The sequence below is a fragment of the Amborella trichopoda genome, chromosome 9 (genome assembly GCF_054954075.1).
Source record: "Amborella trichopoda isolate Santa Cruz 75 chromosome 9, AtrichopodaSantaCruz75HAP2 v2.0, whole genome shotgun sequence".
NCBI lineage: Eukaryota > Viridiplantae > Streptophyta > Magnoliopsida > Amborellales > Amborellaceae > Amborella > Amborella trichopoda.
This window is the reverse complement of record NC_142344.1, coordinates 2,655,247-2,671,197: the sequence shown is the minus strand read 5'-3', so window position 1 is coordinate 2,671,197 and position 15,951 is coordinate 2,655,247. Positions and strand designations below refer to the sequence as shown.

The 15,951-nt window shown below is 35.5% G+C and overlaps 1 protein-coding gene across 2 annotated transcripts; it reads right to left on the bottom strand.

The window, feature by feature from the left end:
• Positions 1-2,481: 2,481 nt before the first annotated feature.
• On the bottom strand, positions 2,482-14,625 carry LOC18437669 (cytokinin dehydrogenase 3). 2 transcript variants are annotated; one of them, XM_088847110.1, is made up of 5 exons: positions 14,309-14,625; positions 13,655-13,782; positions 7,578-7,835; positions 5,560-5,822; positions 2,482-3,253 (listed from the first exon to the last, which is right to left on the bottom strand). In XM_088847110.1, exons 1-5 carry the CDS (start codon positions 14,565-14,567, stop codon positions 3,220-3,222), a joined length of 942 nt encoding a protein of 313 aa, XP_088703236.1. In that variant the 5' UTR covers positions 14,568-14,625; the 3' UTR covers positions 2,482-3,219. The 2 variants fall into 2 exon arrangements, with proteins under 2 accessions (XP_088703236.1, XP_006847935.3); XM_006847872.3 differs by having other exon boundaries at positions 2,482-3,107.
• Positions 14,626-15,951: the final 1,326 nt, after the last annotated feature.

Genomic DNA, 15,951 nt, shown 5'->3' with positions numbered 1-15,951 from the left:
AAAATGGGAAAAATTTATAAGTTGCTCCCTCCTTGTACCTTTGTTTTTGGGGGTAATTTTGAAAATTGTCAATTTGGTTTTGTCAATCGTTGGTCTTCCATGGTACCCTTATTTTTAGGATGCAGTTTGTATAGAGCCGAGGCTCTAAACAAGCAAAGTAAAGCATACCTTCAAATATTGTCAATAAATGTGATTTCAATATTAGAAATCTTTGTGATAATTTTAAAATATATTCACACCTTTAATTAAAAAATTTAAAGCCTAAAAAATAGTGTAGATCTAATAAATCTATGAAAACTTGAAAATTTTGAAAATTGACAGTACAAAAATACATTACAAGATGCACTATTTTCAAAACTTGAAATCCATTTTTTCTCATGTCCATGCATCTAGATGTTGATCAGTTTGGGCATCAAAACAAGTTCCTCGAGTGAAATTTTTGAGGTGGGCTCTAATTTGATTGTTTAGAGCCTCGGCTTTGTATTAACTTTTTCCAGAATGGCAATTTAAAACTCAACTGCTCGATTTGAATGAGTAGGCACCTGGTTTAATTCTTGCTCAAGAGTGAGAATCAACCTATTTCGAAGTGCCTGGCTTGATTTTGTCAAAGAATGCATCTAGTTACTCAGAAATTGGGGTATTTTGTCAAACAGATAGAATCGGCTAGTTTCTACCAATTTTATTTTTTAAATTTAAAATATTATTTTATTTTTGAGATTGCATACAATACAGAGAAATAAACAATTACTTAGTACCATATAATGTGAAAATTGATATCTTAGGTGTGTCACAAAGTTCAAAAAAATTTATTTTGAAGATTGAGCTTGATCAATTAAATAAATGCAGCCACCCAATTTTATATCCAATGATCAAGATTAATTATGATCACCTTTTATCAAAGATAAATAATCTCATTATATACTTTTCCTTTATTTTTTGGCCGATTCATAGACTACAAAATTGGTTTGATTCTCCCCGATCTAAACGGTCCAGCTGGTGACCAATCCAGCTGCTCAATCCTTTTTAAACACTTCTTTTCATAAATTATAATTGGGCATTGACTAGCTAAGCTCATAGTCCGATTTCCTCGCTCTAGTTTGACTTGGGTACATATTTCAAAGAAATTTAGAAAGAAAAAGCAAAAATGGCGAATCAAGGCATTACCATGTTCCCTAAATCCAAATTGTCCATATGCTTATCCCAATCTAAATCTAAAAGTTTTTATTTAGAAAACCGACGATTTCAAATCTAGATTGCCAATCTGAATGAAAATAGGTTGAGATTGAACTAGTTTTGGGATAGTATGGGTCCCGGCCCAATTCCCTCACCCCTAAAACCCCTTTCATAAATTTTTTTAATTTTTAAACTTATCTAATGTTTTCTTAAGTCCCCTTAAACCCCAATGCTATTTATTTATTTATTTTAAATATATTTTTGGATCATCGATTCAAACCAATCATATACGACATGAATCACTAACCCAATTACCCGACACAAATATGTGGGTGAATAATCTATCTACCCAACTAATTTTCGATCTACAACACTCGATTAGACATATTTAGAGCATTGTATATTGTTAATCATCTGGCTGACTAGGGACGAATCCAGTAACATAAAGAAAAAAGTGAAAATTTCAAAGTCACCCATTTTCTCTAGCATGCGGTCTTCAAAAAATATTTGAGAAGTTTATATAAGGTGACATCCTAATGGTAGAAGTAGATTACAGAACTTGAAAGGTACATATAAAGACAACGGTAGTATCATATAATAATGCAACCACATTTCTAGAAAATCATATTTGTAGTATTTGTATGATTTAAAATTTTACACATACACTTTTTTCATATCAATAATCAATCCCAAGAAAAATAATTCAATTTGAACTCCTAGATATGGTCAAAAGGATTCTCCTCCAACAACGAACCTTGACAAACTCAAAATCATTTTTTTATTTCTTAACATAGCCATCTAAAAAACTAGAAAAGAAAAAATCCTTTTAGAGCTTAGATCTAAGCATCTCATCAAAATGAACATTCTATGTTGATTGAGCTAAAAAATACTTTCTAAATTGTATTTTCAAATTTTTATTTTTTGTGTGTTCATTAGAATGAAAAGAGTATATATTTCAAAATACGGGATCAAACAAATAACCTTAACAAGGTTTTTAAACGTTATTGTATCATATTATAATACAACTATTCCATGAAATCACTGTTTGGTTTAAAAATAATGCAAAATTTATGCACAATTGTTTACAAAGAGACTGTTTACTTTTTATATAATGAGGTCACAATTATTTTTGTCCCATAGATATCATAATGAGTGTTTGTAAAAATGTCATCGATTAGACATAAAGTTCCAAAAAAAAAATAAATCTTGAACTTTGTGACTCTCATCCCAAACGATCCAATTTGGTATCTAATAAGTTAACAATTCCAATTTATGCTAAAAGAAGGGATTCTCGGGGATGTGAGGCCATGCGAAAACTGGGGTCCTTTAGCTATATTGAAAAGAGAGAAAAAAACATGGGGCAGAAGACCTTGAGCTCTGTAACATTTACTTTCCCCTTCTCCTCTCTGTACAACAGCCCATATACCCATAAATGGATTTAAAACACAAACTTCCTCTCCCCCCTCCCCAATAAAAGTAAAAAGAAAAAAAGCTAAACAAAAATTCATAAATGCGCACTGTATTTCCTCTTAAAAATTCTTTGCCCTGGAGCTAGTATCTGGAGCGGATCAAACATCTTCTTTCGCGCCAAAAATCTCTCCCATTTCCCACCAAAATGTTTCTTCCAGTGCTCCTCCTCAGAGTAATATGACAAATACAGTTTCCCACCAAGGTCCGACCGCTTCAGGCTATCGGATCCAGAAATCGTCTCAAGTTCATGATCTTGACCGTTGGGGTCTGCAATTTGAATTTTGGAATTTGAATGTAAGGAGATGGAGGTGGCCCCTTCTGTGATCTTGTTGTTTTGCTGTAGATAGGATTGAAGGCATGGAGATTCTGATACACATTGAGGAGAGGCTGACCTTAGCATGCCCACTATGTAAAGAATGTTCTCTTTATCTTCTGGTAAAACAGCTGATGTGTTTCCATTCCACCTATGTGCAATAAATCCAAGAAAAACACATGGTAAAGAGCAAGTTTTAGAGGGAGAGATGATAATTTTTGGTAACAAATCCATCTTGGCAAATTAAATTGTTTTTAGGTAATTCAGGGTTTACCAGCTGATGTGTTTCCATTCCACCTATGCGCAATAAATCCAAGAAAAACACACGGTTAAGAGCAAGTTTAAGAGGGAGAGATGGGAATTTTTTTTGGTAACAAATCCATGGCAAATTAAATTGTTTTTGGGTAATTCGGCAGGGAAATCACTCCTACCCATATTTTCAAATAGGGGTTATTTTTTGAAGGTGTCAGTAAAGTGGTGTCGGTGGAAATGAAAACCACAATGTGGTGACTAAGGTACAGGGGTGATACCATCACAACCCCAGCCCCTTTCTCAAAAAAAAAAATCTTCGCAAATTTCCCAAAAAAAATATATCTTTGCAAATTGTTTATGTGTGTGAGAACGCACTTCTACATGTGTGGTGTGTTCCTTTACACATCCCACCTCCATCTTGAAATGCACATGGAAAAATGGTGGCCCCCGTAAACCCGGAATGAACGGGGTTAATAAAAGATCACAAAATTTTATTATGTTTAAAAATTTATTCTCCTTTTTAATATGCATTTTGACCAATGCTGAGATTATCAATTCATAAACTTTTAGATCCAAAATCTATCTCTAGGATGGATTTTGGATAGAGGACTCATATGAATAAGCGAGTCGGTGGACTCACCAAAACCTTACCCAGTTTGACTCGGCCGTTCCCAAGTCGGGCTAGGTAATATGGTTTTTATTGTCAAGGAATTGCTAGCCTCACGATTCGTTTCGATGCAGATGATTCTCGAGTCAGAGACGCGATTATTAAACAATGGTCTTAAGGTCCATGTTGCTCATTTCCTTTCCCAAAAATACAATTCTATTGTTTTTTCAAGAATACAATTTTAAGAGCACATGTACTATGCTTTCTCTGGGCTATCGTTTACTTTTACTCCCTCAATCTAAAGAACTATTTGGGAGTATTTTTTCAATTTGAAATTTTGGGAACCATATAAAATTACTAGATGATCCTTTTAAAGAAATGAAAAATTTGAGTTTTGTAATACTTAGATCCCACCATCTAAGAATTGGATGGTTTCTATTCAATCTTGAGACAATTTTTTACAAGTACATAGTGGGTGCAATTAAGAATTTTTTTATTGAAGTTAATCTATGGGTTGAAGAGGTTCCATATCCAAAATTTGAGGTCCTAAAAGTAATTCTATGTGGGGCTTTATGGAAGTGAGTACATGAACATTCTACTCATGTGGGAGTCGAATATCTTTTGGCCAAATTCTAATTCTTCATGGAAGAATGAGATGGAACGGGAATTGGATCTAAATCCAAAATTAATCATTTGAGAAATTCCTTTTCAGCCAGTTAAGAGGGGTTCCCAGCTCCTAACCCTTAACTAGAAAGGCCATCTTCTCCATGGCTTTATTTTTGAGAAGTCATATGAGCACTTCATTACAATAACGATTATTATAATAATTGGACCAGGGATGAATTTCACAGCATAGAAAGGCCTTTGTTATAAATTGGCCTAAAAACCAGGGGAATCACTTCATTAATAAAGAAAAAACCCCAAATCATTACAAAGGTGCCCATCTCCGAGATTCAAAAAGGGATAGTCCATCGATAAAGGCCCCTAAAAAGCTTAACAATAAAACAACACCCAAGTTGAGATGCCCAATCATTTAGGTTTCATGGTCCCCCACCACTCTCCTCAAGACCTTAACCCTAAAGTTTTGGGATTGCGCATAGCATAGGCCCTCACTCATGCTTGAGGCCGTAAATGGGTCAGGTTAGAGTGAAGTCCACCCCAAATCAGACCTAACCCGGTAGGACCAGACCTGATTTGATCTTTCCTGTCAAAACATACATACATGCATACATACATATATGCATGTGTATATATGTGTACGTGAAATTGTCACCAAAACGTTGGCACTCTCAAGACAAATGTTGATCAGATGGTAGAGAGTGCATATTACTCTTTAACTTTTATTTTATTTTAATTATCAAATCGAGAAGACAGTTTTAGTGCGTGCACTTCATTGAGGCATGTAGTAAAAATTACACAGGTGCGGTTTGCATAAGGTTGTAACCCTAAACAATTAAGATAATGTGCACCGACGAATTTTATCATAAGATGTAATTTTGGTGTCAATAATTCTTAAAATGGCTTGAGAATCCATTTCATCCCTAACTATAATATAGAGACTATAATATAGAGTGGGCAATGAGCTGGGCAAGGCATGGCCCTAGCCCAACCTAATCCCAATCGGACCAGCCCACCCTCATAGAGCCAAAGAGGCCCCGGGGCAACCTCTATTTGTGGTGACTCGGCCCATTGCCACCCTTACTATGGTGTCAGAAAGTATACGGGAAAGATGCGAGGGGCTTACTTGTCTCTTCGAATTGGATAGATAAGGATTGGCCCCTCAAAATGGTCTGGTGATATGGTTTGCAGTAGGAGGTCTTTGAAGGCCTTTATTTGGGACCTTGGCACAAACATATTGAGCCATGGGTGAGCCACCTCCCACAAACCACGAGCCCGAAGGTTTGCCTCTTCGGCACTCACGCGGTTCAAGAAATCAAAGTAGGACACCTCCGTTTCATACACAAGAGAGGGGATGCAGTCTAGCTTTCGTAGTGTCTCCTTTGCAACCTGTGAAAGAAATCAAAAAGGAAAAAGGAGTCAATTTCTAACCAAAACAACAAGAATCACCAGGAAATAGAAGCATACGAGGCAGAATGCAGTATTCAAGTGTGTGTTTACAATTCTCGAAGAGCTCATATCAACGCAAGAACTCAGTAACAAGCAGTGTTTTAAAGCCAAGATCGGGATGCCGGATAGGTCAATCACTTGACTGTTCTAGATTGCTGATCTGGGCCAGATTGGACCTATTCTCCAGTTCAAATAAATTTAAACAACATTTTTCATATTTGACAAAATTTAAAAATTGAAAAACAGTGCAAAGAAAATTTGGTGGAAACCATCAATTCGACTTATCAGGATAGTTTGATTCCTAGAGACTAACTGATTACTCAGACATAACTGGGTGAGTCTATCAAAATCGGACCGATTCTCATTCTAATTGGGCTAGTCCCACCGATTCCCAATTCGGATGAACAATTCCCGATACACATTTTTTAGGGCATTAATAATAAATATAAAAATATCATTAAAATAACTGGGTACCTTGAAAAATATTATTGAAGTGGTAAAAGCAACTAAAATATCAATAATGTGGACTTTTTAGACTATTTTACATAATATACAAAAATGCCACAATTATGATCGCGTGGTATTCGGCCTCATTTGCGTTTGGAATTTTAAATGAAACTTTTATTAAAAAACACGTGACAAATTTAGAACCAAACTAGTTAAGTTAATATAGTCATTGTTCCGCTGTGACCACTAAAGTCGAGCCAAACTAATTCTAACCAAATTTTTTTATGGAAGAGTATATTCGGGTTTTGAAATCCAGATCAGATTGGAAAAATGTATCCTTTGACTTGGGCTACTTATGGAAGTCAAATTGCAGAATTATCCTTAGCTATTATTTATTTATTTATTTGTAGATGGTTCAGTTGTAGGAATCGAATTTGAGATGTATTTTTGTTAATATCAACGTCTTATCGGTCAAGCCCAAGCCCAATTCATACCCTAATTTATTATTTGAGAAGCGGAAGCAAAAATCATATTTTGTACTTATTAATGAAATCAATGGGTTTGACTCTTTTTTTTTTTTATTAGAAATTATGGATACCACCTAGACTCAAAACTTTTTAAACAGACCCATTAATAAAATCAATAGGTTTTACTTTTTAAACCACATTATTAATTACAATACTACTTCGTTTTTTGCAACCACGCTAAAGTAAAAAAAAAAAAAATTATGACAAAAACAATTAAAGTTGGTCTGGCACATCACAATGTACCAAACCGGCTTCGCAATAAGCAAAGTTGTTTATGCACAACAATCACCTTTGGGTCTCTATCGAAAATGTGTGTCAGGCCAGCTTGAGCCCTTACCAAAGAGAGAGTAGGTAAAAAAATGTGGTTTTAGAGGGGTATTTTCATCCTAAAAAAGTTAATCTTTTGTTTCAAAAAAAATAGCAAGAACAATGTTGGGTTAGTGATGAAGTTTAAGAGGTATTGGAGGTGTGGGGTAAATTTGACATTTTTTGTGATGTCTTCTATTATTCTATATGGATTTATAGGAGAATGCAGTGGCATTCATCATGGTTTCATGAATTTCCCATTGATTAATGGCAGTTGCAACGATAGCACATTGGGAATATGGCGACAAATAATACATGATAGTCCCAAAAAGGAAAAGTAGCATCAAAAAGGGTAAGAGCAAAATCTTAGAAAATGCAAGACAAAAACCTTTTAAGTGTGATAGTGAAAGTGTACCTTTTCCACATGGGATGCCTTTTGGGAGTAATAATAAAACGCAATCTCAACGCAATAGTAAACTTGGGAGGTATTATTGGTATTGGAGGCAATAAAGTGGAAATGTGAGGGAAAGGCAACGGAAGCACCTTCCAAAGACTGCTCATTTAATACCATAAAACCCTCAACATAATCCACCTTATCTGCCATTGAAACCAGCATTTCTTGGTCCTCTGTAAAAGCCCCAAAATCATCATAGAATGCCCGCACCCATTTTACCTGCAAGTGAGAGGGACAAACACCTTGAATCAATTTTTATAAGAGCAAGCCAATCCAACCCATTGCAAGCGAGAATGAAAAGCCCAAATTTGCGAAATGTCAGTTTCGACTGGTGTTAGAAAGTGCGCCTCGGGCCTAGTAATTGGCCGTGGGCCCGAGTAACTTGGCCGAGTAGTGTTGAGTAACGAAGCAATAGAAAACAAAGGTTAAAAATTTATAAAAAAAATTAAATAAATTCAAAAAATAGGAAATGTATATTTAAAGTCAGACTAAACAAAACACTTCGTTAAAAATGTAGTAAAAAAATAGATTTTAAAAAATCAACTCTGAGGTATTTTTTAAATAACCCAAAAAAAGGGGGAAAATATTAAAAATAAGTATTTATGGTAAAAAACACTTTCCAATCCTTGCCTAAAAGATAAAAAACATAAAGAAAACTATCCCAAGTGAAGTTCTTATTTTTTAGAATTTTTTATATTTTTTATTTTTTAATATCAGGGAGTTGGACACCCAACTTGGGACAACTCAACTCAGCAAGAGCCGAGGCTGAGTAGAAACTACTTAACCAATTTTTCAATCGGTGGTTTCAACTGATTATCGGACCAGACTGACTAAAGTACTAATCAACAGTCCCACCCGTTGGTCCCAATATCAGCAACAAAGAAAGTATGGAAGAGAGAGAGTGTCCAGAAAGTGTATTGGAACTATTTGACCGAACCCAAACCCAAGTAGATAAGGAATCATAGGTGGGTGATTACAAAATAGATTTGAACAACTCCCACACAGAATAGCGCTCATATTTTATATATCACCAAAACACAGTCCCGTGGCTTTGATTCGTAGCAGTGGAAACTGGAGAGAGAGAGAATAGAGAGAGAAAACACATATTAAGAGAGAGAGAGAGAGAAATAGAAGGAGAGCATATTTCAATAATGTATGGTACTTTGGTACTTCCACACAAGTTAAGTGACCTACTGGAAGTCGATAATTGAAGTACGTCCATAAAAACCAAACTTTGCAATACATTTAGAGAGAGAGAGAGAGAGAAAAGCAAACATGTGAAGTGTCAATCAACAGAAAATTAGGATAAAACAATTCCAACTCCAAGTAAGCACCACGTACGTTGCCGGCCCATAACAATGTCATTTGACAAGGACATACTCAACAAATGCAATTGCCTAAACTTTCATATGAGCTGAGAAAACCAGCTTTAAAAACACAAAAACAAGTAAAGCATAAGGGGGGTAAAATTTTGTTTACTTTTAATATACCTAATGATCAGAGGAATTGAAGGACATTTTATATTTACCTTCATATCTTTTAATTAATTTTTCCTTCTAAAATGGCCACTTCGGAGCCAGCCGACCTAGTTCCGAACTCTCCGAAAAAGCTGAACTAAAGGAGTATATTGGTTTAGAATCAATCAGTATTCGCAAATTCAGACGGTTCAACTTGGAATTAGTCCGCCAAACTGGAACCGGGCACTTGCCAATCCGATTTTGGCTAGTTTTGGGTGGTCTAGTCTGGTATTTTAAAGAAAAATTCAAAACAAATATAAAATTTCAAAAAATAAGTATTTGTTTGTAATATGTTTTGAATGTTTTTTATCATTTTGGCAAAGTTTGGAAAGTGTTTTGGGCCATGAATATATATTTTTTTAAACATTTTTTTTTCTTTTCTAGATTATTTCTAAAATACCCTGGGCCACAAATCGATTTTTTAAAGGAAAATGTTTCTATAACGTTGCAGCCTCAGTGAAATAGGTTGGGCTGCAGCCTCCTACGCCGTCAATAAGTTTTGATCGGTGTGGACGTAAAACCGGGAAATGGGAGGCGCCGTTTACCCCTCCCATTCATTTTCATTCCCAACTTTTTTCCCCATTTCTTCTCCCTCTTATGCAGAAAAGTTAATGAGCTTCTAGGAGCACTCTCCTCTCTTTTTTCTCGTTGCCGGAAAACATTCCTCTCTTTTATCTGGTTGCCGGAAAATCACCTCACGACCCTTGCCACCATCTAGAAGAGTACATAATAGTTTGATTTTCTCTGGTATCCCTTCTCAGCGACACACATTCTTTAATAAACCCAATTATCTGAACCCCATCTTCTCTCTCTACCCCTAACTACATACCCAGAACCCAACCCGTTTTCTCTATCTACTCTGAAAATTTTGGGGTCCTTTAAGAGGGTTGACGAAAATCCTTAGAAAAATACTTGCAAGAAATTTGGAATTGAAAGAACTGAGCAAATTCAGAGGTACTGAAAATAGATGAACGAATCTCCTGTAAGATTGCCATGATTAATGCACCAGAATTCTTGAACTTATCCTATATAAAATTTATAAAGATCCTTCAAAAACCAGAAGATTCAAATAAATTTGCCCTTAATCCAAGGGTTTTCTTGTTTGTCTCTATCTACATACTTCTATCTCCCTCTTCTTCCCATGTCCCTGTTTTGGTGTTGTGATTTCTCTCTCTTACCTACTGGTACAGCCACAAAAGATTCATCCTCTCCTTCTTTAAACCCACCTGTTAATATTCTCTCTCTAGGTTTTTTTATTGTGTTATCAGCATGCAGCAAATGTTGCAGTGGCTGAAAAGTGGAATCCCTTACATTTGGGTTACAGTAGTAGAAGCCATAGGCATTTTGTTATGAAGAAATCGCTTGAACTAGGGCTAACATTGTTGAGAGAGAAACTTGAGTGTGAGCATGGAAAGGAATTTAGGAAGTGAGGATGTAGAGCGAGAATGAACATAGAGTTAAATGGGTGGAAGGGAATCTGTGGCCATGGAAAAGATAAGAGAGAAATTTTTTTAGAAAAGACAAAAGCAATGGTTTAAAAAGCGGAACGGTGATTCGGATCGGGCATCTCAAAAATCCATATGGATCGACGAATCGACGATCCGGATCGAGAATCGGCCGAATAGGTCGGATTAAGCTTTAAATTTTTTTAAAAAAAGTATTAAAAACCGTTATAAATATTATCTTTTAGGAATCCAATAAGAAATGAATGTACTACATTATTAACTTTCATTTTTTTCATCAATTTGTGAATATTGAGATGCTCTTTCTCTGTACAAACTAATGTTAACTATTAAATTTGCATCACATAAAAGAAAAATCATAGAATTATCATGGATAAAATATATAATTATACATGGACTATTATAAAGAGTAGACTAAATCAATGAAAGAATAATCATTAAAATCTCGTTTCGACAAAAAAAACCCTAATCCGCTAAAAAAACCCAAATTATTACAGTCTAACTAACTATAATCCAAAATTATTACAACTTAACTAATTATAATATTATATAATGAAATTATAATTATTAGTTTATATTTTATACTTATTTTATTAGACAAATAATAACAAATTAAAAATATTTTATAATATTATCTAATTTAAAATGTATTATTGACAACTGTAAGAAAAATAGTACATTACATGATTTATAATGTAAAAATTAATAAATAAAATAAAAAATTTGGTTATCAATGTAAAAATTAATAAAATGCGTACATTACATGATTTTATTTTTTATTTTTTTATACCTTTCATATTATTTACAAAAATAATTATACCACTATATATAACAAAAATTAACTGCTATAAAAAAATTGAACTTTTTTATTTCTTATTGTTCTATGTTTTTTATATTATTTACAAAAATATTTATACCACTATATACAACAAAAATGTAACGTCCAAAGGGATTCGACCTTGGGAGGTCAAAAGAAATAGCGAAGGTCTCGTTGAATGTGATTATAAGTTGTTGATTAATAGAATATATTTACATTCCGTTTTCATTAATAATGTTCGAGAATTATCCCACTTCGAAAGATAGATATTCAACTTTACTATATAAATACCTATATAATATGAAATATGAAATAAGGTAGGCATGCGAAAACATTAGGGTGGTTCTAATTTTACGTGTGGAATCGGCTCGTTATTATCGAGTGGAGCCGGACGCGCTTGACTCATCCTTTTTTTAAACCCTCGACAAAAGGCAACCACGGTAACCGGGAGCCCAGTTCTACAAGTAGTTTTTATTGGGCAGTGAGCAAAATCCGTACCATCAAAATAGATGAACGGAACGGAGAGCTGCAGCCAAATGTCAAAAAATATCCCTGCAGCCGTATAGGGCAGTGAGCAAAATCCGTACCATCAAAATAGATGAGAGCTGCAGCCCAATGTCAACAAATATCGCTGCAGCCCTATAGAAACTGAAATTTAAACCCCGGACAAAGGGCAACCAACGTAACCGGGAGCCCAGTTCTACAAGTAGTCCTTATTGGGCAGTGAGCAAAATCTGTACCTTGAACGGAACAGAGAGCTGCAGCCCAATGTCAACAAATATCGTTGCAGCCTTATAGAAACTGCATTTTTTTTTTTTGTTTTAAGGAGATTGTATATCTATTTTCGAAAAAGTTTATATAAGATGCAACCTTATAATGTAGAACTACGGATGGATTTTTGATGCATTTCAAAAATCCATCGAAAAAAATAATTTTAATGTTGAAAAACCCTTCGATTGATCATCTCGATCATCTCGACATCGAGACTTATGACCATGAAAAATATAAAGATTTTAAATCTCAGATATAGTGCATTTTACAACATATTATCTACCGTCCATAGATCTACTTAATTTTAATCATTTTTTAAATGTAAAATTTTATAATTAGATATAAAAAAAGATTTTGAGCTAATCCTAAGAACATTTTACATCAAAATTATATACCACGATAAAATTTGAAGGTGCAGCTTATTTCTACACCTACATATGCATCCGTATGCCAACTGCACCTTTTACTTTTTCTTTGCATAGAAAGGTAACAATCACATACAACCGTAACCATAATATGTGAAATTTGATAGTTTGGATGTATCACAAAGTTTGAAAACAAAAAATTGAATTTTGAACTTAACCAATGAAATAAATGCAGCCACCAAATTTTAAATCCAATGGTTTATTGTAAAAAAAAAAAATCCATCCTAATGGTCAAGATCAATTGTGACCACTTTGTTTCAAAGGTAAATGGTCTCATTACATATATTCCTTTTTTGAAATCCAATGTTTTCACTATTTTTTAATTTCATTTGGATGTGGTTTGTTCAATTATTTTTTAAAAAATACTTTGGATACTTTTGGAATAATTTTTATTTATCTAACACTTGTTGTCAAGGTCAGGACCAGCCCGATTAATCTAGGTGAACCAGCCGGTTTACCGGTTACTAGGAGCGGCCCCTGGCCATTTTCCAAGTCTGTTTTGATTTTTGGAACAGTGTTTAAGAAGTAGAAGTTACGAAACAGGTGAACATGTTTTAGGCTTTTGTCCTAAATAGAGATTAAGCCCCCAATTAGGCCACTCGGTAGTGGTAACATCCAACGGCCTAGATCTAATTGCGTCACCTAACATAAGTTAACAATATTTTGACGCTTGTCAGAAAGCACCAAACCCCGGTTGCACCTGACCGATTTAAAATAGAGTCAGTGGGTGGGAAACGGCTTGGTTTTTAGCGAGTTATTTTAGGGAGGAATCAACGTAAAAAATGAGTGGGTACAAAGAAAGATTGTAGAGAGAGAAGATGCAAGATTGTATCGGAAAAGGTTACAGTTACACTCCAACAATAACAAAACAGATGCATTGCTCTCTCTCTCTCTCTCTAAAAGAAAGGGAGACGTTTAGCCCTCTCTCTCTCTCTCCCACAGCAAACTCTCATTCAATCTCTCTTTAAATGGGGTTGTTTTAACGATGCAGGAGCGAAAGCAAAAGAAATAGATTTTTTTTTTTTGTAGAATGGTGGACACGTACCTTATGAGGTGCATCTTCTAGCACAATCCTGGCACTGGTTATGATCCCAAATTGACCAAGCCCTCCTAAAACCCCATAGAAAAGTTCTGCCCTCTTGCTCGGAGAGCACCTCACAATTTCCCCTGTTCCTGAAACAGATACCATTCATTGCCAGGAAATCCCATTAAAACTATGAAATATAAGTCTCTCCCTCTCTAGAAAAATAAAAGAAAAGTATAAAAAAAACTATCAAATATAAGCCTCTCTCAAAAAAAACAAACGAACAATATAGAAGAGACCATTTACTTCTAGTAAAAAGAGGTGGTGATAAAAATTTTAAATCAGATAATTGGAAGTGTACTTGTGACTAAACTCGAAGGCCAACTAAACAATTTCAGCAAAGAATAAATACATTTCGCAGCGAACCAATGTCATAACCATGGAGAGAGAGAGAGAGAGAGAGAGAGAGAGAGAGAGAGAGAGAGAGAGAGAGAGACCTCAAAACCCATTACCCGAGATATACTAATGATCTTTTAATGCCCCATTTTCAGCAAAAACCTTAGAGAGAGAGAGAGAGAGAGAGAGCTTAAAATCCATAATGAGTTTTTGAGAAAGCAAACCAAGCATAAAATCCATAATGAGTTTTTGAGAAAGCAAACCAAGCAATGCATTTACCTGTGATCACATCGAGTTTCAGAACATTACTGATCTGAGGGCCATGCTTGAAGGTTTGGCCACTGATTCCAGCATTAGAGAGAGTTCCACCAACACTCAAATAGAGATAATCAGTCCAGGACCTTGGAGCAAGCCCATGCTTCAGGCTTTCTCTCAAGACCTCAATCCAGAGAGCCCCACCACTCACATCTGCATAAGAATATCCTTCATCTCTCTTCCCTTTCCTGTGGATTTTAAGAGAGAGAGGGAGCGAATCCATTTCTATGACAATGCCATTGGGAGCTTGGGCCTGGCCATGGATGGAGTGCCCTGCTCCCCTTGCTGCCACTGTAACTTTGCTATAGGAAGAGAGAGAGATAAATTTTAGTAAGAGAGAGATTTCATCAACTGAATTTGGTTGAAGGATTGCAGAGGGGGAGTTAAAGAAAATCCTGCCAAAGTCTATGGCGGCACTGTCACTGGTTTGGAGGAAGTTTAAGGGGCCAAAATCCATTGGGCTTTGGATGAAATTGAAAGGGGAGCACAGAGCTATCAGCAGGAAGAGAACACTCATGCGAGTTGAATCCATGGGAGAGAGAAAGATAAGAATCCTATGAGTGTCTGTTTTTTATTGAGAGAAGAAAGAAAAAACAGAGAACTCAAAAAATTAAATTTTTACTTTCGTTTCATGAAATAACAGTAACTGTGAAGCTGCAAAGATTGAAGAAAGAAGAAGGGAGATAGAGAAAAACAAAGGAATTCATGCTTAAAACTCAGGGTTACAGAGATTCCTATGGTAGAGACTAGAGAGAAAGAGAGTTCAGAGAGACAAACCAAAATATGGGGTTGGTCTAGAGAGAGGAGAGAAGGAAAACCCAGAATCTGAAAACACAGAGCAAATCTCGAGCTATCCTATGGAATGGAGAAACACACAGTTCAAGAAAAAGGATAGAAGTGTAGAGAGAGAAAGACAGACCCAAAAGGGATTACAGTGGTTTGAACTTATGAATGGTCCCCAGAAGAGATGTAAACAGAACACCAATAAGCCAAACAACAGGTAGTCATAGTAAATAAAAACTGATTCCCTCTCTCTCTCTGCTGCTTTCTCTCTCTAAGTCTGATACAACCTGGTGGCGTGCTATGTTTGTACCAGGCAGAACCACAATCTGTATTGTTTACCCAGAGCCCAACAGCCGAAGTGTTGCAGAGAGAGAAATAAATTCGCAGTATGAAGAAACAGGACAAACAGCCACTTAAAAAGAAGAGAGAGAAATACTTATATAGAAGAGAGAGAAAGACTTAAAAAGAAGAGAGAGAAAGAGGGAGTTGCTTTGAGATAAATCATCATAAAACAGAAGGTTCTAATGTGCGATATTTATAGAGAGAGAAACACTGCATTCCTTGGGCACAATATTTGATGATAGCAAAAGATCATGGAAAAACCTGGTTTCTCTCTCTACCTTGAATGTTTGCCCGTGCTGCTGTACAGTAGAGGCCCTTCCATGGAAATATAAGGACATAGTGAGGTCACTATTTCTGGGTACAAGATATCGACAAGTGCCGAGGACCTTTTTGGAGATAAATTCCCAAGAAGGCTGACAGTACCTTTTTGGGTGGATTTTGTGTCCTTGCATGAAAATACATTGAAATTCCCGCCTTGCCTT